Raw genomic sequence first — 26270 nt, 5'->3', positions numbered from 1 at the left:
CAATTTACCTGTCTAAAGCATGGTGTTTATTGTTTGTACGGGTTTGCTTTTCTAATAAAAGACAGCAAGGAAAAAATGCACTTCAGCAACTTTAAATGGTGTCGATATTTTATGCAAGTGCCCAGGGGATGGATCATTACAATGGTAATGAGCACTGCATCAAGTATCTTTGAAACATCCAGAATACCATTATAGCAATATTATTTTACTGTACTTTACAACAGTAATATAGTAATACATCTATTAAACCAGTTATTTTTAAACAACATGTTCTAGGTCAAGTCAGTAGAAGGTGATGGCTTTTGGATTCTTCCATTGCAGTGATTTGGAAAAAACCTATTTTTCGTTTTCCTCCTTTGATTTAATGCTACTTCCCATTACTACTTAAGAGGAAGGAAGGGAAGTTACCCAAAATCTTGGTCTTTTTAATGACCTTTACACATTGTATGACAGATGTACTTAAATGTCACTAGCAACTAAACTGATGACTTACTGAATATGTGAGGGTTGCATGTGTTCTCCTTAACTATAATTTGCATGCATGCATTTCTGCATCTGTTAAGAACATAAACAATTGGAAGAGACATCATAAAAAAAACATCAAACACACTTTGTTTTAACATCAAATGCTGAAAGCCGTTCAGGAATTTGAGCTTAAAAACATTTTCTCCCACGAATACACTTTTGAAAACATACAGTCAGCCTGCAGAAATGTTGCTGAGCAGGAAACTAGATACTACCTTCCTCTTACTACACAGAAACACTCATAAATTAAGTATAGGTGAGCACTTTTTGCAATACACAGTCTTCATTGCCATCCAAGTGAACATACATTGTTCCTGAAACAGTAATTGAATTTAAAAACTGAATAAAACTTCCCTTATTGGGGTATGATTGACTATCATGCTCAGTGTTGTTTACTTTTCTGTCCTCTTCACTCATCTTATCAATGCTGAATTATGCCACAGAGTACGGCTTACTGCTTTCTTCGGCCATGTTTGCATATGGTTTATAGTTTGTCACTTTTGCCTGCCCCCCCCACCCCCACCCCCCCAAAAAAAATACCCGTATGCATTTCATTTCTCTTTCTTATGGGCAATTAATTTATTGCTGCTCCTCTTTTTAAGGTGGGGTTTCTTCTAACTTGGAACTGCTGCTGCTCTTCAGCTGCTAAGTTTTCAGATCTACATTATGATGGTGAACTTGAAAGAAGCCCTAGCAAGTGTCCCTGAATGAAATGTTAATAGCATCTACAAGTTGTTTGTGTGTATGTATGTAACACACACACACAAAATAAATCAGAAGAGTAACTTGGTTTTAACCACGAGGGTTACCTTGCTGAGAATATGGATTCTGGAGACAATGAGCACTGTTCACTCCAGAACTTCAGTTGTGCAGTTTGCAAATTTCTGTTGTCCAAAGCATTTCAGACAAGTTATTCTTATTAGAGGGATAGCAGATCTCTATCAGGATGAAAATAGTGGTTTAGGGGAAGAAAACCCAACACAAAGTAAAAAGTACACTTGCTTAGCTTTTCACAATTTTATTAATCTTCATAAGCAGGCAGTAAAGAGTATAAAAAAATAAATAATCTATAGTTTGCACACATTCCCAAATGCTGTTAACATCACTGGCTCTCCAGAGATCTTAACATTACACCCACTGATCTGGTTCCGACTTGAACTTGGTGGAGGATTTAGCGGTGGTTACTGAAGCCATAACCATCCCCATTGCCTCACCTCCCCTTCAGAAGCGCCCACTACAGCCAAGGGTAGCCAAGCTGGCTGCATGTCCGAGCCATGTTTGTTTACTGTAACACTGAACTGCAGCCACGGCGCTAGCCTGGAAGAAGCTGTATGCTATGGCAGTGCAGCTGCCTGGCTGGAAGTTCAATAGCTTTCAGCTTGCTCAGCTGAAGCTGACAGCAGAGATAAGACCAAGCAGGTGGGTATCCTGGTGATACGGGAGGGAGATTATATACATAGGGAGAAGAGGGAACTACTGAAAAAGGAAAACAGAAGGTGATTCATGGAGGGAAGGCATTCTTTGAACAGGTACTGGCTCTATCCAAGTCCATCTGGAAGTCCAAATGATTTTTGAACAAATTTACTTTCTTTAGCTGCCAACTCTAAGGAGACTAGCATCCAAGCATTCCATTTGTGCAAACCCACATCTGAATGGCCCTGCCATTCACAAACAAAGGAAAGCAAGGGTTTTGTGAGGCAAGTAAATATTCCAGAATACCATTTCCCACATAAATTTGGCAACTGAAGAGAATATTTTAATGCTTTCATCCAACTGCCTTTTTTTTCCTTACCCTTAATGCAGTTCCAGATACCCACACAAAAGACAGAAGCTTTATCTCATGCCAACCTCTGTAATGTCCATGCATTATGAAGTAAATTTTATCAGATGTCACTTGGGTGCTACACAGCACTTCATCATCGTTTAATACCTTCTGCCTTGATAATGCTACTCCAGTAAGACTGACAGGACATAGTAATATACCAACAGAGAAGAAACAAAGCCCTCACTGCTGATCCTCTTGAAAAATCACTAGCTTTCCCCCCACACACACACATTTAAAAAGATATTTCTTTCCCTTCAAATCACCTATCAGCCTTTGAAAAGCAGAAGAAAATAAAACTCCAACCCCACAATCAAACCTGAAAGTAAGAAGGTGACATAGAAACAAAAGACATAAATTGAAAATGTTATTCATGGATAAAAATACTGGCCATTGTTCTTCTATCTCATAACCTAATCAATACATGGAATAGATGAAGTTGAGATAAAAACACATTATGTGCCATTGGGATTCATAACTCAATGTTAGCTTGACTTCTCAGTGTATGCATCAACAAGCAGATCTCTTAGATGCAACACGTGTGCAGAAACCACTACTCACATGGCCTCACAGACTTTAGCGCTTGTTAGCAGTGGGGGTTGAATATGGTGATCTCCCTTTTCGTTTTTACTTTCTCACACTGAAAAGCTCCATGCATGAAATTGATAACCATCCCTTCAGAGAGGAAAGATGCAAGCAAGGGATACAGAAGGAAGGAATCCTGAGAAGACAGAGAGGGAGGAACATACAAAAAAGTGTTCAGTGGCAGCTATTTGCAGGATGTTTGGGGAGATATGGAGCTCCACGTAGGTAATCTGGGCGGGAGGAGATGGTAGAAGGGGAGAAGTGAAGCAGAGATGCTCTTTTCTTCTCTTGCAGCCCTGAAGAGTACAGCGATCCCTTCTTTCTGCTAACTCTAAGGCTCTTCAGATATATCCCCTTGCAGCTTCGCAGACCATGTTATGGTGGAATTAACAGAAACAGTGTACAAAGGGAAGAAGAGATGGCAGATGATGGGGCAGGAGGCTTTTTCAAAGGTTATTTCAGAAGCCAGGTGAAGACCACCAAAACCATACAAAAGACAGGCAGGTAAAAGGGGTGGGCACTGACCATGAAGAACTCCAAGCAGCAGGTAAAACTGCAGTCTTACAATTTAAGGGAATGAGAGGTTTGGTGAAGAATGCCTGGGATTTCAAGGCTGTAATCTCTCTGCAGCAGGAAGGCAGCAGCACTTCCAGGACAGCTCTGGAGATAATGTGTTTAACAGAAGCATCTGCTAGGTAGGTCCCAGTGCTGTTGAAGGAACACTGAGGTCAGGACAGTGGAAAGGCCAATCAAGGCACCACAGCCATGACTGCAGCTCCAGCAATGTGTTCCCCAATCCCCTACAGAACAGGTGTTCTGCTGGCCTGCAGCCTGGCTCCTATTCCTCTTGGCCTTGAATGAAGAGCTTAATAAGTTAATGCTTCAGAAGGTCCTATGTCTGAGACTTTATCCAGACAGTTAAAATAATGTATGTACATGACAAGTCAGCACTGACTGCAACCACCTGAGATGAGCAGTATGTGGGGAATACAGGTCAGTGCTTGAGAACCTACAAAAAGTATTTATGTGAAAGTTAGAGAAAAGGACACTGAAAACTCTAGTGGCTTCTGGAGGTAGCTGTGATTTAGGTTCAGTTACTAAAGCATGAAAGCATTTTGTTCCATCTTCAAAGCAAATCTTATGTACCATAGTAGAGGCATCCAGAGATCTCCATGATACCAGAAAATACAGCTGAGTTTTAAGACAAGCTTGAAAGTCCTGTCAGGTGTTGGCAGTTTATTACACCTTTATGTAGTGGGGATCAAACAGTTTGGAACAGCAGTAAAACCAGTTCTATCCCAGCTGTTTCTTTCAGTTCCCGTCATTAGCCAGTGCTTGTTCCAGTTTCAGTAATTAGATTATTTGAGGGCTTTTAGTGTCAGCACTGCACACAAGAATAGCTATCATGTTCCTGCCTCCCACAATTCCTATTGACTTGTTTAATTTTATCTTAAACAACTGCCACCGTGATCTAATGCATCAGCACTTAAGTTTATCCGTTAGTTAACAAACAAAAAAAAAAATACATACCTGACAGGAAAAGGCTATTAATCCCTTATCAAGCAAAGTGATGTATCTGCCAATGCTTTCTCTGCCACACGCTGGACAAATTAGTTTTACAGCAACAATTGCCAAAATATTTCAAAAGCACTCCACCACACCACAGATTCCTTTGTGTCCCTTCCCTGTTTACGCTTCTGGTCCTGAAGTCTTCTTGATTTCGCCCTCCATTTTTCAAAAATAAAGTCCTACTTAATAGCACTATAAAATTCTTGGTTTGTCTTCAGTAAAGTTCATTCATTGTGGAATAAATACATGTTCAACATGACAGATATGCTTCCGATTACGTGACACAATACACAAGTAAACAAGGAAGAGAAGACACAACAGTGCCGTAGCTGTGAGGAAGACGAGGAGCCCAGCAAACAAAGGAGGTTTCAGAGGTAATTGAATCAGCTTGCCTTCTGCTGGAATCATGTTCGTGAGGCTTAACATGTAACCAAGTGACCACGCTATACTGCTGTTACCAACCTGAAATAAAGACAGAAGAGTCCTATTCCTGTGGACTTTTCAAAGAACAGAGGTTCCAAAAGCTCAACTGCTGATGCTGACAACCACCTTTTTAAGTTAGCAAGGAGAACACTTTTGTGGAGTATACAAAGAAGATACAGAATTATTTTAAATTACCCGTTTTTTGTAGTTGCAGAGGATGCTAATAAAATTGGTCACTGGGCTAAAGAAATGAGACACAGGTATTAGATGGATGGATACAAGGACTGTCATACAGATGAGACACGCAGTTAGGGGATTTTCAGTGCAAAAACCATGCTTTAAAAAGTCAACACTACTGTGCTAATTCCTAGAATTAGCCCCTCATCTCAGCCGAATTCTAGGATGTTATTTAGTTCAAGCAAACAAAAAAACCCCACAAAGAGTCCCACTGACATGGACAAAGGAGGCCAGGGTAAAGTCCCCAGAGCAGGAACTCTATCACAAACCAGCACTAGGCTTCTCCATTTAAAAAATAAGCATAAGTGGAAAACTACTTTGGAACAGGTGAAACAAAAGCAAGGGGGGTAGGTTTGTATTTGCTCCATGGTCCTGCTTTACAGTCTTTCCCCACTTCTAACATGAGCAACACAGTTTATCAATTTTCCACTGTCTTTTTCATTAAACCATCATCCTGCCACTTGATAAGCACAGGATCGAAGGGTGAAGGTAGAGTGTCCCTTGCCATCCTCCCAGACGCCCAGGCACCAATACTGGTTTGCCTATTTATATAAAACATAAGTACACATCACTGCCTCCTACAAATCAAATGACAACTTAAAAAAAACCAACAACCTATTGTTAAACAGCATGCAAAAATATGGGAGGTAAGCATTTCAAGATAAATTGTTGGAACTCATTAAACAAGAGCTAGCCTAGAGGGCTAGCTGCAAGATACATATTTGGTTTACACTCTAGCATAGGTTGCTTTCTTTTTCAAAGGGCCCGCACCACCTTCAGATCACTCCAGGTAGGTCGTCTAGGGTATACAACAGGACAAACAAAGCTGAAGTTGCATTGTCCTACAACCAGCCATCCCTCCCAAACTCATTTGGCTTTCCATCTTTATTACAGGTCATCTCACCCTGCAACAACAGAGATGAGTTTGCCTGAATGGCTGCCCCTAAAGTGGTTTGTTTAAAATTTGCAAAAGCAAATTTTGGAAACCAGCCTCTTTGGTTATTCTTGTATAAAAAGCATCATGATGAAGTTGAGGGATAAACTTTAACAAATTATTTAATGTCTTTAATGAACAGTTTCAAGCAGTCACCTACTGGTTGTAGGAGATCACAAGAGCTTACAATATTTGGTCCTTTTTGTAGTTGCACATATCCCAATACCTTTTGTTTAACTGATAAAAAGCAAGCTACAGCAACAGGAACTGGAACATGACAGATGAACAAAGGGGTAAGATGGATCAAGGTGTTTTTTCATTGCTAAGCAATGGCAAAAACTCTCAATATGAAATTTAGAACTTTTGCAAATCATCTAGCTCTAGATCTCACCCAGATCTTAGCATTGGGTTAAGGTTTTTTTTCATTGGTTATGTTCTTTAATTAAAAGGAAATATAGTAAAAACCCCTATATTTTTGCATAGGCAAAACCCCCCACCTTCTACTCTTGGAAAACCTGTGTTGTTATCTCTGGGGTAGCTTAGTTGATCAGTCAACATTTAATTAGGGGCAGATCTAATTAAAAGAATGTAGTTTTTCCTTTTGGAGTTTCATGATTACTGTAGTACAAAATCGAGGTAACAAAGTTGTTCATTTCAATTAATTCTTTTGCATTTTTATTTTGCTCACTATTTTTATAGTTTTGGCTAAATAGAGAAAAATATTGCTTGTTTTTGGCTGCTCCCATCTGCTGGGGACAATACAAGATATTTAAATATCAAGACAAATCCACCCGCACCAGGTCCAGATTAAGATCCCAAAGTAAGATCTACACTGATTTCCTGGCAGAAGGACTAAATTCTGGATGCTCCTCCAGAGCTGCTAATGGTTGTCCACCAGAGGACAAAATAAGGCAAAAAAAATCCTACTTGATATTGCACCAGTAATAGATATGACTGCTCAGAAAACATTGCTTGTAATTTCTTACACACAGCTTGCCAGCATAGCCTGCATTTAAGAATACTCCATAAAGATCTACAACCTATTCTCTTGTTGGTTTTGCATGCAAGTGCTGAAGCATTTCCAAACTGTACAATGATTAAGAGTCAGTCTGGGACAAAGTTTTAGAATAAGGCTCTGTACAGTAGCAGAGAGGAAAGGATGGAGTCAGAGTGTGCTGTGGGGACCACAGTTCTTCATGTCACAGTTCGGCTTCTATAGCGGCCATGCCTTCTGATTTGGAAGCAAAGATTTCTTAGCAGTAGCTTTAGAATGGATATAACGTTTGTTCCAAGTACTCCGTTCTTTATCAGAAAAACTGAGGTCAGGGGAGAGAGAAATGCAGCTATTAAACATTGTAAGCTTTCTCTCTCTGCCAACTGAAAGCCAGTATCCCAATACAGATTCTTATTCCAGAGAACTTGATTATGGCACAGATGGATATGCCAGCTGAGGATGAAAACTCTCCTATTTGCTTCATCACCACTTGCTCACTACAGACCAACTCTCCTACTTCCACCAAGGCTCTGCCAGCAGACAGAAAAGCAGTTCTCCAGCTCAGCAGGGTTCAGGCAGATCACTGCCTAGAGCAAGCCACCACTTCAACAAACTGGGGCAAGGTTTAAAACACTATTAATTTGATCCTTTCTTAAAGCTCCTTAAAAGAATCTAGGCAGCATCTCCAAATAATGCTGCAACCCCTGGAAACAGGCTGAAATTGCTACTGAAGCTTAAACAGTGTCTGACTTACACCAAACATTTGATAATCACTTACAAAGGCTGTTTACCATCACTGTATTTTTGTAGAATGCTGCATCTCCCATCTCCTTCTAAACTTCTTTGGATTAAAATAACAGTAAGAGAAAATGATTATTACTTACCTCCTTTTGAAAACGTATCTGTGGCCAAGTTTCTGTATCAAAGTTGTAACCGTGTACAAGCAAGTAATAAATGAAATGGGCTGAAAAACAGTAGGATCTAGCATATACTTCTTCAAATTTAGGCAACATAAACTGGAGCTGAAAGCAAAAGCATTTTTTAAAACATGTATATTATAAAAACCCAAAGCATTTGCCTCTCATAACTAGAGAAAACTTTGAATTCTAATTAGAATTTATTAGCATTTTTCAGAAACACAAAGTGAAGTTGTGGATAACTAGATACAGACATTTAGTAAAAGAAGGACCCTGACAGCTTATGTGGAAAAAACTGAAAATAAACATAAAACTGCACATAAAAGATGGAGATGTTATGGTTCCTAAATTTTCCACATCACCTTTACAGCATGGTTAAAACAGTGAAATGAAATTTAAAAACCTAGTCCAAGTTTCAGGCATGCTATAAATACTACGTGGTTTGACGTACAGTGGGAAAATAAATGTTAAGGTTGATAGAGACCTTCTGGATACTTGTCCAGTCCATATTCTTGTCACATCTCCCTTTTACAGATAAAAAAGGGGGGGAAAACCAAACAAAAAAACCAACCCAAAACCCCACTTACCTGTGCCCAGCTCTGTGAACAGAAAAACCACATACTTGAATTGAAGTCAGCTAGGGAAAAATGCCCAGATAAATTCAAAGCATTAATTGTATAGTAGAATCCTGAGAAAGCCTATAGAGAGGAGTAGATGACAAGCCTGTTACTTTCAGAACTACAGAAATGAAAAGCAAACAAGCTCAGAAAGAAATGCTGTGTTTGCAAACCTACCACAAAATTCCCTTTAACTTTTGGCTGATGCATTCCATCAAATGGACAGTCTTCTCTGTCTCTGCAAGCAGTGAAGTTAAACAATAAAGAAACCATCTCCTGGCACAGACCTGGATCTCCTGTTCCACGAAATTTCACAAGCTGGTTTGGGTAATAATTTGCTGGTCTCAGAGACTGTGTACAAAGGCTGCTAGAGAAGTACTTCATCGTTAATGCAGTATTATAATTCAGAGGGTAACATGGGTTATCCACATTAGAACTGTTGTTTGATTTCTGGAAAAACAAACAAACAAAAACCCCAGTCAATGAAGGCTACTCAAAAGCAAGAAAGACCTAATTTGACATTAACTATGAGAATCTTTTTAAACCACGTATGCATGTATTTTCATTCTCTTCTCTATCATGATCAATACAACATCGCTGATCATTAAAATGCATAGAAACTCCTTCCTCCAAAATTCATTGGCAAGATCAGCAAAACACAGGACTAGCTGGGCCTTTTTGTCAAATGGTACAAAACTCTCACCAATTTTTAACAAAGATCTTTGTATGAAACCTAAGCGCATTTGTCCACAACTAAGCACAAAAGAGCTCTTACTCTAGCCTCCAAACTCCACCAAAGGAAGGCAAACACAAGCCTGAGAACCTGCTCGGACAACTACTGAACACCTGCAAGAGCAACATAGCAAAGGATTTTAAACAGACCTGGAACAGCAACACTAAAAGCCTTTTCTCAGCTTCATCTCTCCCATAGCACTGGAAGCTATGAGTGTAGACATTGTAGTTGTAACCATACAACTTCACTTGCAAGGTGCTGTTGAAATTCTTCTGAGAGTCCTCTGGGATAAATGAAATTTGAGTGGAAGCTCCTCCAAGATCCAGTGCACCCATAGTCTCTTTTCTGTAAGGATGGACCCATGTCCTCCAAAGATTTCTCTACATGTAAAAATAAAAGCAAGGCTAATTAGAAATACCATCTGCTTGTTGTTCCTTCAAGGTTTTCTACTCTTTACTTAACTTTTTGAGATTTTCCCCCGTCTTTGTCCTCCACACTTAACAAAAAAATCTTTATCTCTAAGGAAAACATGCAAATGCTTTTTTACATATGAGGGATATACATTCACAGAGTGAAATGATCTTTAAAGATGGAAAAAGGAATGCAACGTAGCTTTCAACTCAGAGGACAGCACAATGATCAAAGCACAGGACTAGCCAGATCAAGTATCTGTACTAAGTCCAGATAGCCATGAGATCTTGAACAACTCTGGATGGAAACAGCATGAGTTGCTTGTTTCAAGGCAAGACGAATTATTAAAGGAACAGAATATTAAGAGATCACACAGGAAAAGATCGTGAAAATAGAAACCCAGAAAAGTCAAATGAAAGCTCATCAAAGTCAAAAGAACAAGGACCCCTAATCTGCACATTTCCTTCACTGAAGCTGCAGGGGCAATAAATCTGATCCATTCAGCTGGCATTTCTCCCTATTACCAAAAACATCCCCTAAATTCTGTATTTTATCTACACAGTCCCAGTGCAGACTATAGATTTTGTGTGATTATCTATCTCAATATTTACTATTATTTACTGAGCATGATATGAATGTATAAATAAGAAGGGGACAAACTTTATGGGGTAACAAATACACTCCCAAGAAAATTCTACAGTGAAAGATTCCCATTAACAGCCCCTAGCAGAACTTGACTCCTAGCCTATTGTCACAAGAACGGTAAAAATTTCTCTCTCCTACTAGTGATATTCCACACAAGTTTTCACAAAACTCACTATACTAAACTGGCTTCACAACATCTTGCAGTCCCTTCAGTAGTCCTTATGAATCTGCCATATGCAATTTGATGTTTGGATTATTAAAATTCATGTGGTAGAAGATTGACAGCACCCTGAAGTTCATGACATCATTTTTGTTGCCTGCAATGAGAAAAGCTTTTCCAGAACGTGTGATTTCAATACTGTTTTTCTTAACTCTGCAAGAGTCAACATATTCACTGCAAGTTATCACTCAAGACCACCAACCACTAATTCCTGCTTATTAATTGCCATGATCTACCAGGAACTGTCCAACAGGACAGCTAACAATACTCAGGGGTTTGGCTGAAAGCAAGACTATCTGGAAGAAGTGCAGGTAATGCTAAAGGAGTACACTGCTGCCACGAATACAGATGAGCACTTGATGATCATCTTGTACAGCTTTTACTGGGACTGAAATGATGCTGAATATCTTTATATAAAAAGGGACCTTCCAACACATTTGATTCCCTCTCTGCTATGAGGCTCCTGCCTGACCCTATTCTGAGTTCAACGACAGCAGAAGTATCTTTGTATTGCTATCACTTTGCCTGGACAAGACAGTATCACAGATCACTGCTCATAGCCTGCAGCTTCTCAGCAGTATTGGAATGAACTGTATGCGAGTGATTTCTGGTTCAGCTGAGGCATATTTGGCCACATCAACTTAACCACCTTCACAGTTTCAAACAGTCTTGTCTGCTTAAAACAAGTGAGCCAACACTGCCAAATAATTTGTTGACACCTAAGCTGTGCAGATCCTTCACCAGTAATGCTGCAGGGACAGCAACCACCTGAGGAATGCACAGAAAAGTAGAACATCTTAGTTGGCACCACTGTCAAGACAATATCTGTCACACTTCACATAGCAATGCATTTAAAAGCAACGCAACTTCTGCTTCTAGGTAAGGCATCTGATGTTATTTAGGGAAGAGTCTGTTTTGTGGGTTAACAATTTTACCTTTGCCATATCACATTCCTGTAACATCATATTCTTTGATTTGTGTTTGCTTTGTTCTATTACTGCCACAGAAAGACCCTGTTACATATTTCAGTGCAAAATGGAAGTTATAGATATGTTTTTAACAGGCATGTCCTCTCAAACATCTCATTTATAAGAGAGAAACAGCAAGAAGAAAAGCATGCAGTTTTTCCACACACCTCTAAGAAATTGCCCATTAAATAGTTGGCTGTTATCCATCCATACAGCCCTTCCTCTGGCCCAGTTATGATTTGTGCACCCCTAAATTCAAAAGGTTGTGTTCTGAAGTAGTTTTGAATGCTTGCAAGGACTTCATTGGCTGCCGTTTCATTTTGCAACCTAAGCAATTCACAAAACATGAGACACTGAGCATCTGGAAAGGCAATTTCATGTTTATTGTTCACTGACTAGCAATTCAAGAAAACTCCTACAATCACCTAATTAGAAAAAACAGACATTGTTTCCCTAAAGGAGAAGCCTATGATAGGGAACAACCAAGTATCCAGCATAATTTCAGCAAGCAACTCCCCCACTACGTACAAGGTTCATTCTTTATCGTACAGGTCCATTGGTGTTTTGTTTCTTATATAAATTCTTTTTAGTGAACTGAGTGCTGATATGACAGGTTCTGGTTAAAACAGTCCTGGAGCCTTTCTTCCCACTCCGTTTAGCAACGGACCAAATATAAAAAGCCAGTTTGTGCCAGGGCTAAAGCCACAGACAGGCCCCAAAAGCCACATTACACCACATTCACACTCAGAAAACTTTGCAGTGTCTAGCTTTAACCTGCCTTTGCTGCCCACGGGTATGCACAAACATTATCTGTTTATGTAACACTGAATTTTAAGACAGATATGGAAAGGAAAATTAAACTCTTGCCTTCTCCAGAATAAAGCAAGCATTTTTTTCAATATGGCATAACAGGATTTTTATACAGCCCTGCTTCTCCTATCAAAAAAGCTAATTAAATTAAATTGGCTGGGCTCCATTTCCTTTTGAGACAGCCAATTTCCAATAGATAAAAATGCATCCAATACATTTTTCAAATTCTGTTTTCACAGACTTCTGTGTTAGTACACATACAGAGAAGTTCAAGTTTCTGCCATACCTCAGTAGTCTCATGCCAGCTGTAGCCCCCAGATAAACAGAAGTATTTTTATGCAGATGAACTGGTATTCTCTCCTTGACTTTATTCAGACAGTCATCAAAGGGTTTGGCAAGAGCTCCAGGGTTACTCTCATAGCTGGATATACCAGGACCTAAAAGAGAACAAGTAAATTGATTTCATTCTGCTTTGCCAACTACAAATTAGCCCAATTAACAAACAGGTGTCAAGAGAAAGAGATTCCCTCTTCCCTCCTGTAATTGCAAACAAGGATAGGATGGTTGAAAACTGAGTGCTTAAGGAATAAACAGTGTAGCAACTGTCTCAGCTGTGTGAGACAAGAGAAGATACTTGCAAACTGCTGGCCTGTGTTTCTGTATGTACACATATACACCCATAGTACCATACCTAGCGTAGATATACAGTGTAACCATATAACAACACAATGACAGCAGTGCTATAATTGATGAGGAAAACAGGTTTACTTATAGCAGACACTGTAGGAAATAGTATGTCTAACGGATGCAAAATTTCTCCAATCTGCTCAAGTACAGAAAATCCCTACTTCCACAACCTATGACAAAAATTTCCTAATCTGGTTTGCCACAACTGTCATTGACACCATGGCACCTCTACAGCTCACTGCTCTTGACTGAAAATAGAATAAAGAAGCTCCGCAAGGCATTGCTGGTGAAATTTCAAGATGCACACAAACGGCTCTTGAATTCATAGAGGTCCAAGTCTAGGCTGGTACATGAACTACCAAGTATTTCACAGCTTTCCAATTTCCAAAGCCTCCAAATAACAGGAATGAAAATTATGCCATGTTGCATAAGGCATAACTATTTGAATAATTAACATCAAACCCTTTCTTCCCTTGCTTAACACTCCAAGGACCAGCAGGACCTCAACTTGTTCAGGCTCAACTTGGGTGTGCATAAAAATTTTCCTTACTAAATTCCCTAGCTAAGGAAGTTGCACAGGGATCCAGGCATTCCTACAAAGCCACTGTCCCACAGAGAAATCTGCCAGAACTCCACCTAGTTCTCCTGTAACAGCCATCTCTCTCACAACCCGATCCCAAGTTAAGCAAAAGGTGAACCACACATGTTCAGCCACACTGCATTAATAAAAGCAGAAGAAAAAATATGTAAGACTTTACAGACTCTACACTCTACCACTCCCTTTTTCACAGTATGAACTTAAACATTACCATGTCATCATTAGATGTTCACAGCCCTGGTTTGGACTAAGACTTTCTAGAAGTCTTAAATCTAGCATAGCCAGGCCTGGAGCTGAAAGGAAAGCTGTTACCAGAGGAAAATGGCAGCAACTGCTGTTTTATATCCCCAGCAGCTGCTGTTGCCTCACACTCCTTTGGTGGCAGCAACCTCCATCTCCCAGTGTTCACAGAGAGCAGGTCACAAGGAAGTGATCATTTTGTCCTGGACAACGGCCTGCTTTGCCAATGCTTAGAGCCTGACCAGGACAGATTAACTGCAATATACAGAAAGGATTTTGAACTGGGGCTGGCTTCCACACACAGGGGCAGCGGTACCTAATAAAGGCAGAAATGAAATCATAAAACCACCATGGAACTTACAGAGTAATTGGTCATTTGACTTTCAAGTTCAGTAAGTATGTGAAGGTCTGCCTCCCAGTATGCCCACAACCACCCCCTAATTTAAGTGCTTAAGGTTATGGTTAGAGGGTCCCTAAAGAAATATCGACAGATGTGTTCGCCACTGCCCCCCACATAGCTTAGTCGGGGACCTCTTCCATAGGCTTTCCGTCCCCTCCAGTGCAGAGTCACCCGAGACTGGAGCAGTGAACCCTTGCAATTTTGGGTGCTGGAGGATGAGGAGTACTTTGGTTGACCATGGTTAAGGCCCCTCTGGACCTGAACACAGCAATTCAGATTCCTCCATTTTGCAATTTTTTGTATTCTCCAGAGGTAAAACAAGATCTAAACCAATTAAATTCATAAAGTACTTCTGTGTCATTTTTTGAGCAGAATAATGCAATTTCTCTGTGCATTTTTCTCACACCAGAATTCTTAAAGGCAACATTCCTGATGAGTCAAGACATGAGCTAGCACAGCGTATCTCCCACCCTGGCAGGCTGGCTGCCATTCCTGCAGTCTTCAAGGACATACCATCAAGCACATGATAGTGCATTACTTCTGTGCACATTACACTTGCTTTTCTTTCCCTGTTCTAAAACTGATAAGAATGTCCATACATATATTTAACGCTGAAGATAGAAATGTTGGTGCTGTTAAGAAAGCATTGCCTTTTACTCATCTCCTAGTTACTCATGGATCTCTATGGCTACGTCTCCAGCATCTATTTCCTGACACAAAGAGCGATGCAGGATTTTGCATGATCATGACTAATGGAGAAGGAAAGAGAAAAATTTGCTTTGAACACCACAGTCATTACCAGAGATCAACAAAACTTGTGCTGAGACTTCCTGAGTTGCCCCACCTTCTCCTCTTACCTAACTTGCACACACAAACCAGTACACTAAACAAAGCAGTACTGCTGATATCAGTATCTTAGAGGATAATCTAAAGCTCATTTAATTCAGCATAGCAGAATTTAGGAAGTTTGGCTTCCTGCAGAAATCCCTTATGGATTAGCTACTGGTTAATAATGTGGATTTCTCTCCCCTGCCTGGCCACCTGTCTTCATAAGACGTGTGGAATTTTGGTATCTTTGAAAGCTTAGTCAAATGTCACTGGAGTTGACTAAGAGATTCAAAAGCTGTTATAAAGGAGCAGAACAAGCTATTAGAACATATACTTAACCATACCAAAGTGTGAACAAAAGTCAGTCTAGTCTAGCATCCTCCCTCTGGGAGGAAGCAATGAAAAACCTCAGACTAAAACAAGGCAGGCAGCCAGTAGTACTTGTTGTGGAACACCTTCCAGCAGGGCACAACTGCAGGTCTTCCTGAGCCAAAGGCTAGACCTGCATATTTGATACAACCGTGACATCCTGCCAGAAACAGTTCTGCAATTCCGGTATTTTACTTGATAGTTTTATTAGATGCTTCCTAGTTCTGCAGCATGGAGAAGCTCCTCCTGTTCACCTTCTGCATGCCTTTAATAATTTCCCATTGTTTGCCTCCCTCCAAGTAATTACAGAACAATTCCAGATGAACTGCATAAACCTTGTTTCTCTAGGAAACCTGACTCAAAACAGCAGAGTGGGGTTTTTTTAAACATCACTCAGATTTCTGGAAAATATGAACCAATTTGTCAAACTCCTATAGCATAGCTGACACCCATTTTTTCCCCTGTCAAAATGAATAGCCAACACCTAACAAGGGCTCAATCCTCACTTTTCTAAACAATCTTTTATTTCAAGCTATTTTAAAATATATTTTATAGTTTCCTTTTAAAAGAAATTATTTCAGTGCACAAGGACTAAACATTTACAGGGCCTGATTTTCTGTAGATTGAATTCTATCTGCACCAATAATACACTGCAATGGAGTAAATCAAGTTTAGCTACAATTTCCTCTCCCCATTGCAGATTTGAGCACCCTGCTGTATCAGTAGGGCTGACACTGACAGATACAGACAGAGTCTTAACAGTTCTTGTTCCCCAGCACTGAAAAGGGAACACAACCAAAAAAAGCAGTCTTAAGTTTCCAGATAACCTCTTCTTGGAGACTAGAAAGAAGAAACTTCCATCTGAGCTTACCTTTCACACTGCATTTGAAGGTTTGGCTTACAACTCCTGTGTCATTTTCTTTTTCTGCTGGCCATTCATAGACGTAGACTGTAGTCCGAGAGGATCCAGCATCAAGGACTATTCCATACTGGGGAGAAAAAAAAATAAGACATTAGATCAAGAAACAAACAGTGACAGCTTAAAGGCCCATATGCAGCTGTACTTCTTTGCACCATCAAACACTTTAGGAAATGTATGCACAGCATATTAACAAGAAAGATTAATTCTAGTGTTAGGCACTTAGGCATGAGACCAACAGCCAAGCACAGAATGAATCTGGCTGCAAAACAAAGAACATATGACATATCCTCAATAATTAATTCAGTGGGGATGGAGAATGCTCATCTTTCAGCATCAGGTTCAAAATCCACAATGACACACAGATAACACTGTGTTAGGGCCTGATTTTGCAGAAAGTTCATTTCCCACTATCCCAGCTACACTCCCTGGACACTGAAGGGTTTGATGCCTAAGCACAGGCTTTAGATTCAAGGATGCACAAGGGATCCATAAAGCTATGAGCAAAGAGGTAAAGTACATAATAGTCCACAGTGAGAATGATGTGACAAGTCTGGTTCTTTTCTAATTGCCCCATAAACCTCTCCCTTTCAGTGGTTTAGGCAGTCCACCTGAGAGTTTGCCACTGAAAACAGGCTGTGCCAGCGTGTGAGGCAACAAAGAGGGAAAGAGAATCAATATTACTACATGTTTATTTATGAAGTAAAAGAGAAACATTTACGTGACTTGCCCCAGGTCACTTTGTCTGTGGGATTAAAGCACAGGTTTATCCATCCCATTCTACTACTCTACCAAATCAGTCATCCCCCCTTTCCCATCTTTTATGGCAGCAGACAACAGTAGCAACTGAAGGCAAACTGCATAAAGGGAAGAAAACTACAATTCTGCTTAACGGCTTTATGATCCCTGAAAGGACGTTTAGCTGCCCCCCTCTTCCAAAGTGATCTAATCGGTAGGAATCACACAGTGTAGGGTTCATTTCTCTGTCAACCTTTTTTCTTTTAAAAAAGACAGATGCCCAGGAGCCTGACAATACTGAAAAATGAGAGCATCCATCTGGCTGCAAAGCAGTAAGTGCCCTTGCAGCAGGCCAAGAAATTTCATCCCACTCCCTCCCTGGGGAGCTTCAAGTCTGACCAATAAAGATCAGTTCTTCAGGTGGCAAACCATTCAGCTTCCACACCTCATTAGTTCCCAGCTTCCACTGTAATTCTGCAGACCCCTGGCCCTCAAAGAACTACCAGCAATACCAGTCTAGTCTGTTTCCTAGAGGACTGCTAGATAATGAAAATTCCATTTATACTTACCCAGATTATATTTACTCTGATAACCAAAAGGTGAAAGGCTTCCCAGATACTATCAAACCACTATGTCATCAGGTTCCATTCAAGTAACTACTTGAGCAAAGATACTTTGAGTATATTTCCCCCTCCTTGAAAGAGAGATGAGCACTCTAGTTACACATAATACAGTAATGGTTAATCTGCTCAATAGCTATTAATTAAATCTGGTCTCAGTCAGCCTGAAGTGCCACCCATAAGCTTTTAACTTAGCTACTCTTTGAGCTAACTATCATGTTCAAGTAGAGCTGATAGATAAATTAAGTATTGTTACCTCAGCTAACCATGGGGCTTTTTGACCTACTTCCATCCTCCTCTGAATTTCCCAGCTTCCTTCCTGAAAGTAATAGATTTCCATCCCAAAGAGTAATCTGAACCAATGTGTGACTGACAATTTTACTTTCTTCCTCCTCCTCCTCTTTTTCCTACACAGCCTCTTGTTTGCTTTCAAAGAGATGTTTTTGAAAACTTAAGGGTGACTCTAGAAGCTCCTCAGAACTTGGGTGAGGTCACGCTGTGTAACTGGCCCATGCAGCCTCATGAAGTGGTGGTGATCGGTGAGAAGTATACCAGGTGTTAAGACTAAGATTAATCTTTAAAAGAAATTAGGGAAGATGTAGCATTTTAAGAGGGTGAAAGAATTCTACATGCCTTGTCTCAGCTTGCTGCCCAAGACAAACTGGTTGAATTAAAATTCTCTGGTGACATTACATTTCTGTGGAAGTTGCAAGTCAGATCACCTTTGGCTGCCTTTTAAGGACAAGCAGTGCCTCTCTGCTTTCAAATGCACTGCATGGGACTGGAGCACAGGCAACCCCTTATCCTGGGCTAGCAGCTATTAAAGAACAGAACGACTTTTTCTGCTTCCTTTCCCCTCTATTTCAACTTTCCCTCTGAGGATTTCTATGTCTCTATTCAAACACTAATGGAGAAAGCTAAAGGCCTGGGAATTCCCCAATATCCAAGAACTTCACCATCTAGTCAATGGACTAGATTAGTCAGACAAGACAGGGAGACAACATTAACCCTGGAAAGCTTCACAGTTCTGGTTTCTAAGGGAAAAGGGAACAGGGAGGAAGAACAAAGTGACTTAAAAGAAAATGCTTATTTTTGGGTTTACTCATGCCCAATGTATCTCTAACACAGAGGTGACCATGCTGCCTACAGCATGAAATAAATGTGACACTTCACTTCTTGGGTCTGGCAGAATGACTACTGTACACACTTACCAGAAGCTGAATAAAAACCAAGGTAACAATAAATCACTTTGTGTCTCTAAAGGCGCACTCACCTATCTTTTTTTTTGGCTGCAGCTGGGCTGACTAAAGAGACAACTACCCCTTCCCCTATCAACTGTCCTTCCCTTGCAAGAGGGTACTCCTTGCTCACACAGCTACCTGTGTGAGTGACAACTACCTATACTATTTCAGAGACAGTTTCATGCTATTCACTCAACCAATCTGGTTGTGGCCCAAACAGGTAAGGGATATTCATATGAATGGCTTTGCAAGTACATCCTGAAGAGTAATAATCCCAACGGGGAAGCAAGAACAAGCCCCAGGATTAATCACCTTTTCAGACTGAATACCATTCCCATAGAAGGATGTACAAATGCACAAACCCTTAAAGCAGGCACTGTTATGATGGCTGAATCCGCCTTCCAATCACTTTGGAAAACTGCCACAGGAAGCTAATAAGCTAAACCAGTGAAAGGGAAAATCGAGGCCACAAAAGTGGGATCTATGCTAGAAGCACACTTCAGCTACATAGGTTTGAACTACTTCTAATGAAGTATAGCATCCACAAACAAAGCAAAACACTTCCTAAGAGCCAAAAGAGGTATGCAAAATTTAGGTGTAGAAAACTGTACCACCTGGAAAGACAAATTAAAGAAACACAATAACCAAGGGAGGGTTTTTTCTCTTCAGGTCTCACAAAGTATCAGCAGACAAACACAAATTTCTTTGACTAGCATTGTTTACAATTCTGGACTTCTTCACAAACTATGTTATTAAGGATGTTTGCACTCTCTTTGTCACTCTTCTGACTTCACAGTGTATGCCAATGAGTCCAGTTCTTTCAGGGACTCAGCCTCATGCACATGGGCAGGTCCTTCCTTCACAAATCACTGGCTTAATCTTCAGATAATCCAACCACCAAGGAACCAAAATATTTAATTTTGCAGCAACATTTTAAAACATCAATGGTGTAGCAGATAATTTATCTCTTGTGCCACAGAGGAGTGAACTTGGACACTCTCAACATGTATCCTGGAAATCGGCTATTATGCCACACATAACACAGACTCTAGTTGTCCTTCAGTAGCTGTTTTGGTTTCATGGAGAAGAGCCAGAAGAAGGCGGCGGCAGCCATTTACAAAGAGTAAGTCTGTTTTCACTATGTTATTGCCATATTTAATTTTAATCAACTGCTAATTTCAGGACACTGCCATTTCCAGGCTCCATCATATCAACTGGAGAGTTTCACACTGGCATACCGAGGTCCTCTCTCTGCTCCTGAATAATTACTTCTTGTGAGTGCTAATCATTTACTAAGGACTCAGCATCTCAGGAATCAAACATAGGGTCCTCCGTATCAGCTGGGATTTTCTGCATTGGCAGGCTTACAGCCCAAAAAGAATTCCAAAGCCTAGGCACCTAGCAAAGGAACCGCCAGTCTATCCTCCAGAATAAGCCATGAAGCCATTGTGATACAGGAAAGCATATCTTCCCACCTAAACTAGGTCCAGATAGTCAAGGTGGGTCTGATGTTTGCTCAAAGAGTAAGGTAGACAATTTTATCGTTCTGAATGTGAAAATTAATTAATGACAAACAGAAGTGATATGTAGGCTTTAGAGAGTGGCTTCAGCATTACACATCAGCCTAGTCTTGCCTTGCAGGAAGTAAGGCTGTTGCAAGCAGAGATTTGGGGCACAACGGGGAGTAAACTTGAGGCACTATGTCACCATAACAGATCCCAGCACACACATCCTGCCATACCACGAATACACATAAAACTGGTATAAGAATACAGTTTTATCCTATTGTCTGACTCATACACCACCAAACAATTCAGACAAAGCCAAAGGTGCTTATAATCCCATGAAGTGTAATGAGACATTAGCCTATCGCTATCAGTATGTGAACTATCCAGTTAGACACATAGGCAGACGGAAAGGTAGAAAGGACTTCAAAGAAGGATCTGATGAGGTTTATATGCTTGTAGCTATTGTGGGGAAAAACAGAGAACTCAAAATGCCAGACTGCACAGCTTCTCTAGAAGGCTAATTTCTACAGCTTTGCCCTCAGTTGTGTACACCTCTCATTGAAGAATCTGCACACATATTCCAGCAGCACAAGGCAAAGCCTGAATTCCAGAGTACTTCAGTTTGTCTTTCCCAGTTTGCTGTGCCCCTCCTCATGAAGCTACTTTGCTTCTGTTAATATCCAGCAAGTACCAATGTGTGGAAAATCATGAAGTGCACTCTCACAGCCCAAATGCTTTTGATACACAGAGGCAGTCTGCAAAGATTTCAGCATAAACTTCCTAGCTGTACCTGGGGGCAGAATTTAAAGGCTGGCTATTTCCCAGCGTTTTTATATTTTAAAATTTATTCCAATTATAAAGTATATTTTAAAATTACTTCCAATCTCTAGAAAAAATAAAAAATCAGTGGCATATTCTCCTTGTCTGGCCTTTCAGTCTTGACATTGCATGACAGGCATTGGACAGGGAGTCAAGGAGTGCTTTTCCTGCTTTGCCAGTGACTGTCGTCTAGACCAATCCTCTTTTCTCTCAGTTTCAGTTTTCCCATGACAAAGTTGTGACTAAACTTTATGGCTGTAAGCTCATTTGAATCACCCCATAAAAATTAGTTTAGAAAGGAACATTATTAAATATCAGTTCAAAACATTGTTCTCCTTCCTTAGGTATTCTAAGACTTACCTTAAGCCCTGGGGAAAGGATCTGTTGCCGATTTATCTGAATCACTGCAATAGCAATGACAAGAACTATGCTTAGAAGAAGGAACACTTGGGCAATAACACTTGGGGTTCTGGTCAGCATCCTGAAACAACAAAAAGGGAGACACTTAAATAATGTTATAGGATTCAGTGATTCAGGGTCTGAAGCCCTGAATCAGTTGAGAATCCTCATAAAATCTGATTTTGTCAACTAGATTACACTACATGGAAATTCTGTGTTCTTGTCAAGAACTGCTGGGTCTTTTGCTAGCCCTTTTTATTGTCTAGAAGGGGTGTGTCTATATTGTCATGCTAATAATGCCAGATTTCACCCTCAGGTGCTAGTCTGCTCATTTCCCCCAGTGCCTACATGTAGACACATGCTCACCATCTCCCACTGCCTCAGGAGATGAGAGTACTGGGCAGGCTGAGGCTAGTGCACACTCAACGATCCCATGTACGCCTACAACTAGACACAACCACAGCCATGTACACACAATGCTGGCAGCTGCAGAGCAGAGTTGGATACTTCTGCCAGAGACACAAGGTTGGTGTCTATAATAGATACAGGCTGCTTCAGTAAGAAACAAAGGAGGTTTTAAAAATGTTAGTCATCCTTCTTCTAGCTGCTGATGTGCTCATGAAGTATGTTTGTGTGTGTGTGTATATTAATACAGAGCCTATTACTCTGCACTACATATAAAACATAAAATACACAGTTTAACTCACAGATTTTGTGATGAAAAGTTACTCTAGATCAACATGTAGTTACATTAAGCAAACCCAAAGGTGACATGAAACATGCATATTGACTATAAGGCTGTTTCTATGTTCATATCCTCTAGAAAGGCTTTCTAGGACTCAAAAGTGGCTTAGGTTTCCTGTAATTTCTTTTCATCCTTTATTTTTGCATGTCCCTGGCCAGACAACTCTTCACCCCAAAAAGCTTTTCAGTACCTCCAAGTACTGACAACTCCCATGTTAAAAATTCTTATGCTCCACAGGGCTTGAGGACAAAAGAGGTGGCTGGTGGGAGATGGCAAGTTTAGAAATGTCAGAGGAACACAAAAGGAGAACTTTCCTGACTTTCCATTTTCAGAAACCAGTTATGTTGGCAGAGAAATATCAAGTTAGCCTGGCATGTTCTATCCTGACTCCCATCTCCTAATTCTTCCATACTGATGGTGGAGTATATCAGTGGCTCTTCAGGGCTGCCCTGCTGTTTCAGCAATTGCCAGTGCCAATCTGTACTGAGGACAGGAGCTAAAAAGGTAGTCTACAGTTCACAGCCACAGTGCACTGGGTCAGCCCCATTGTACCTGCAACTAACTCATGGTCTTCTCCTTAGCTCCAACCAGAGCCAGAGGGCTGAGGGACAAGTCAGAATAAATGCTTCACACAATTTCCGTATTCTAAACCCCATGGGTTCTTCAGCCTGTTTACTTGCGGTCCAACATCTGTGTTCATATTCAAAAGAGAAGCAAGTTATTTGATTTGCTCTGGGACTAGCTTCACTCTGAGTGTTGCCCGCTGCTGCTGCTTTCCTTCCTTGTCTTCTGATTTCTGCTGTGAAATCTCAGATTGGCTTTCAGAAACTTTTCATTTCAGCCTGACACATCTCACTTCCAGAACGTCATTTTTTACATTCATTAACCCCCTTCTCTAAATCCAAAGAGGCTCACACGGTTTTAAAACATACGGTTAAAAAACAAGGTTTACTGCCAATCTGCTCTTCCAATACTTTCTTTTCTTGGCTTCGTAATAGCTTTATCTTAATCATCAGCCAGTTTTAACAGAAAATTAACCAGCCACATTGATGATTTATTTACTGCTGTCCATTGCTTTACTATTGTGAGGCATTCAAACATCATGTACACATTGCATAAATGACAGAATGAAATCTTATTTTTACTGTTAGAAAATAAGTTAACACTTAAGATGAATTCTCACTGTAACCTGTGGATGATGTCAGGGCATGCTAATTAGAAACATTTAAACAGATCGATTCATTTTTGAAGACACAGCAGACTTTAACTATAAATTTATGAATAACCATCTGGATAAAATACTTGTCTTTAGAGGGAGAAAAGATCTTTTTCTTCAGCTTTCAACTGTCCATGGAGTTATCTATAACTGTAAAGTGACTGAAGGAGAACTATCTTCTTGCAAACTAATATATACCAGTCACTCCTGGATCAAAGCACTGATGTTCAGCGCTGGAAAAAATAAGTCATTATCAAAGGAAAAAACTCAGGGCAAATGACTCTTTGAAAAACTAAAGCATTACTAAAGGGCAAAGCAATTACCACTATTATACTATTAACACTGAAGAACATCCATGATGACTGCTGAAGTATTTTCTGCTGCATCCATTTGTAAAGGGGAAATCGAAATTTTGGTTTGTTGAATTTCTTACATGCTTCCTGGGTACTGGGATTTGTCTTCATCAGAGATTATTTCTCTTTTTAAAATATTTTTTGAAAGGGAGCATATTAGGTAAGGGAACACCTCTTAAGATGAATACTCCTCATACAACCTTATCCCACTGGCAATCAGAACAATTTAATCAGAGAATGATCTCTAAATCCTGATTTAAGCAACAGCCTCTGTGTCAGAAGGACACCTTACACGCCATGCCCACTTGAAGTTGTCACACAGTTGACATCTTTGCTATCTGGATTGTGCAAGATGCTGCAGGATTTCATATAACTAGATCAGAAGCACGGGGTCATATTTACTTTTAGCTACACTCAACTGTCTCACAGACATATCAGGCAATACAATCATACTTGTCTGTTCAAGAAAGTCTGTAGAGATACCAGAGAAGAGTTCATTCACTCCACAGTTTAAACAGAATTGTAATGCAAGTAACTCTTGCTAACATTGGACACTTGTTGGCAAAAAGCCAAATAAAAGATTTTAATGAATTATCAAAAAGCAGTTGCATTCCATTATTAAAATGTCATCCTGAAGCGAGAAACAGCATAAATACATATTTTCCACACCCAACTAAGTACACTGGGCCACACAGGAGCATATTAGAAGGATCACTTTCTACATCTTACTTCAAGCAAAAAGAACTGCTACCTGCAAAGGCAAATGGACTAAACTTCTTCATGCCACCAACATTTTGAGTTTAACTAGGTTAAATACACATTTGTATAAATGACAGTGCATATCATATGCTGGAAATCCTTTTTCCAAGTTACTTGAAACATCAAACCCCACTTTTTTGAGGTACTGACCTGCTTGTTCATAGGGTGGGTAAGCAAGCACCATAAATATCTTTCTTCACACTATAACCGGAGAGATAAAAAAACCAGTAGCATTTATTTGAGGCGTGGTCTACAGGTAAATGTTTTTCAACAGCCGAAAAAAAAATTCAAAACGCCAAAAACCTCAACACCCACAGCATTTCAAAACTCACAGTGAAAACCTGTGAGGAGGTATCACAGGCCTTCCTTCGGAGGAGAAATCAAGTAAAAACAGCACGCTGACCCAACATTAGCAGCTGAACTTAGCTTTCCCTCAGCCCACCGTCGTCCCGGGTGAGAAAGCTTCACACAACGATTGTGACTTGCGAGAAAGCACAAAGTTCTCCCCCCGAAAAAAACGTGGAGAGCCAGAGACACGCTGCCCCCCGCCGCCCGCGGAGGGATAGAGTGAGGCTCCCGCCCGCCGCCTCACCTCAGCGGGGCGGCCGCTGGGCGGGAAACCGCCCCTCAGCCTGGCCCTCCCCGCCCCGGGATCCCCGGCCCCCGCCCGCCTCTCCCGCATCCCGACCCGCCTGCGCCAGCCGCGGCTGCCCCGTCCGTCGCGGGCTGAGGAGAACGGGCACCGGGGGCACCCGGGCAGCGGCGGCTGCCGGACCCCCTCGCACCCAGGGGGCTTGCGGAGTCACTCGCTGGTGGCTCGCCCTCTACTCCCTTATTTCCAAATAGGTTTAAAGGGAAAAAAACCAAACACACTTGCAGGTAGAAACTCCGGATGAATCGATTCAAGGGGAGGAGGATGATCTGCGGCGAGTCGGCGTATCTGGAGCGTTACTGCACCCAGAGCCGTGGCGGCGAGCCGCAGGGGTGCGGAGCGAGGCTGTGCCTAGCGGGGAGCGCCGCCGCCGGGCGAGAAGAGCCCGGGAAGGGGGGCCCGGGGTGCGGCCCATTCCTGTCAGCCTGGCTCATGCCCTGCCGCTGTTGGACCGGCTCCAACGGGGGGGCAGCCCGTGCCGTGCCGAGGCCGACCGGCCGCCTGCCGAAACTCACTGCCGCAGCACGGCCGTGCCGCCCGCCCCGGAGCCCCGAGCACGGCCGTGCCGCCCCACCCCACCCCCGGAGCCCCGAGCACGGCCGTGCCGGCCCCCGCCCCAGCTGCTCCTCTTTGCGGCAACGCAGCCCTGGCGCTGGCGGCAGCTGATGCGGCAGGGTGTCGCTGGCTGTCCCTAACGCACATTCCTCACTCCCCTCCCAAAGCAAAGACACAAAAAGGGTTGCGTCTAGAGATGACACTGTGGGTGGCA

General features: G+C 41.3%; 1 protein-coding gene across 1 annotated transcript; it reads right to left on the bottom strand.

Moving 5' to 3' along the window:
• Nucleotides 1–1163: 1163 nt before the first annotated feature.
• Nucleotides 1164–26010, bottom strand: ENTPD3 (ectonucleoside triphosphate diphosphohydrolase 3). Its single transcript, XM_037386946.1, has 11 exons — nucleotides 25723–26010; nucleotides 25000–25050; nucleotides 21738–21858; nucleotides 16404–16521; nucleotides 12697–12847; nucleotides 11768–11927; nucleotides 9506–9736; nucleotides 8801–9073; nucleotides 8594–8704; nucleotides 7974–8111; nucleotides 1164–4963 (listed from the first exon to the last, which is right to left on the bottom strand). Exons 3-11 carry the CDS (start codon nucleotides 21855–21857, stop codon nucleotides 4730–4732), a joined length of 1536 nt encoding a protein of 511 aa, XP_037242843.1. The 5' UTR covers nucleotide 21858; nucleotides 25000–25050; nucleotides 25723–26010; the 3' UTR covers nucleotides 1164–4729.
• Nucleotides 26011–26270: the final 260 nt, after the last annotated feature.

The sequence above is a fragment of the Falco rusticolus genome, chromosome 4 (assembly GCF_015220075.1).
Source record: "Falco rusticolus isolate bFalRus1 chromosome 4, bFalRus1.pri, whole genome shotgun sequence".
Classification (NCBI taxonomy): domain Eukaryota; kingdom Metazoa; phylum Chordata; class Aves; order Falconiformes; family Falconidae; genus Falco; species Falco rusticolus.
The sequence above is the reverse complement of the archived record's forward strand: the minus strand, read 5'-3'. Positions and strand labels throughout refer to the sequence as shown.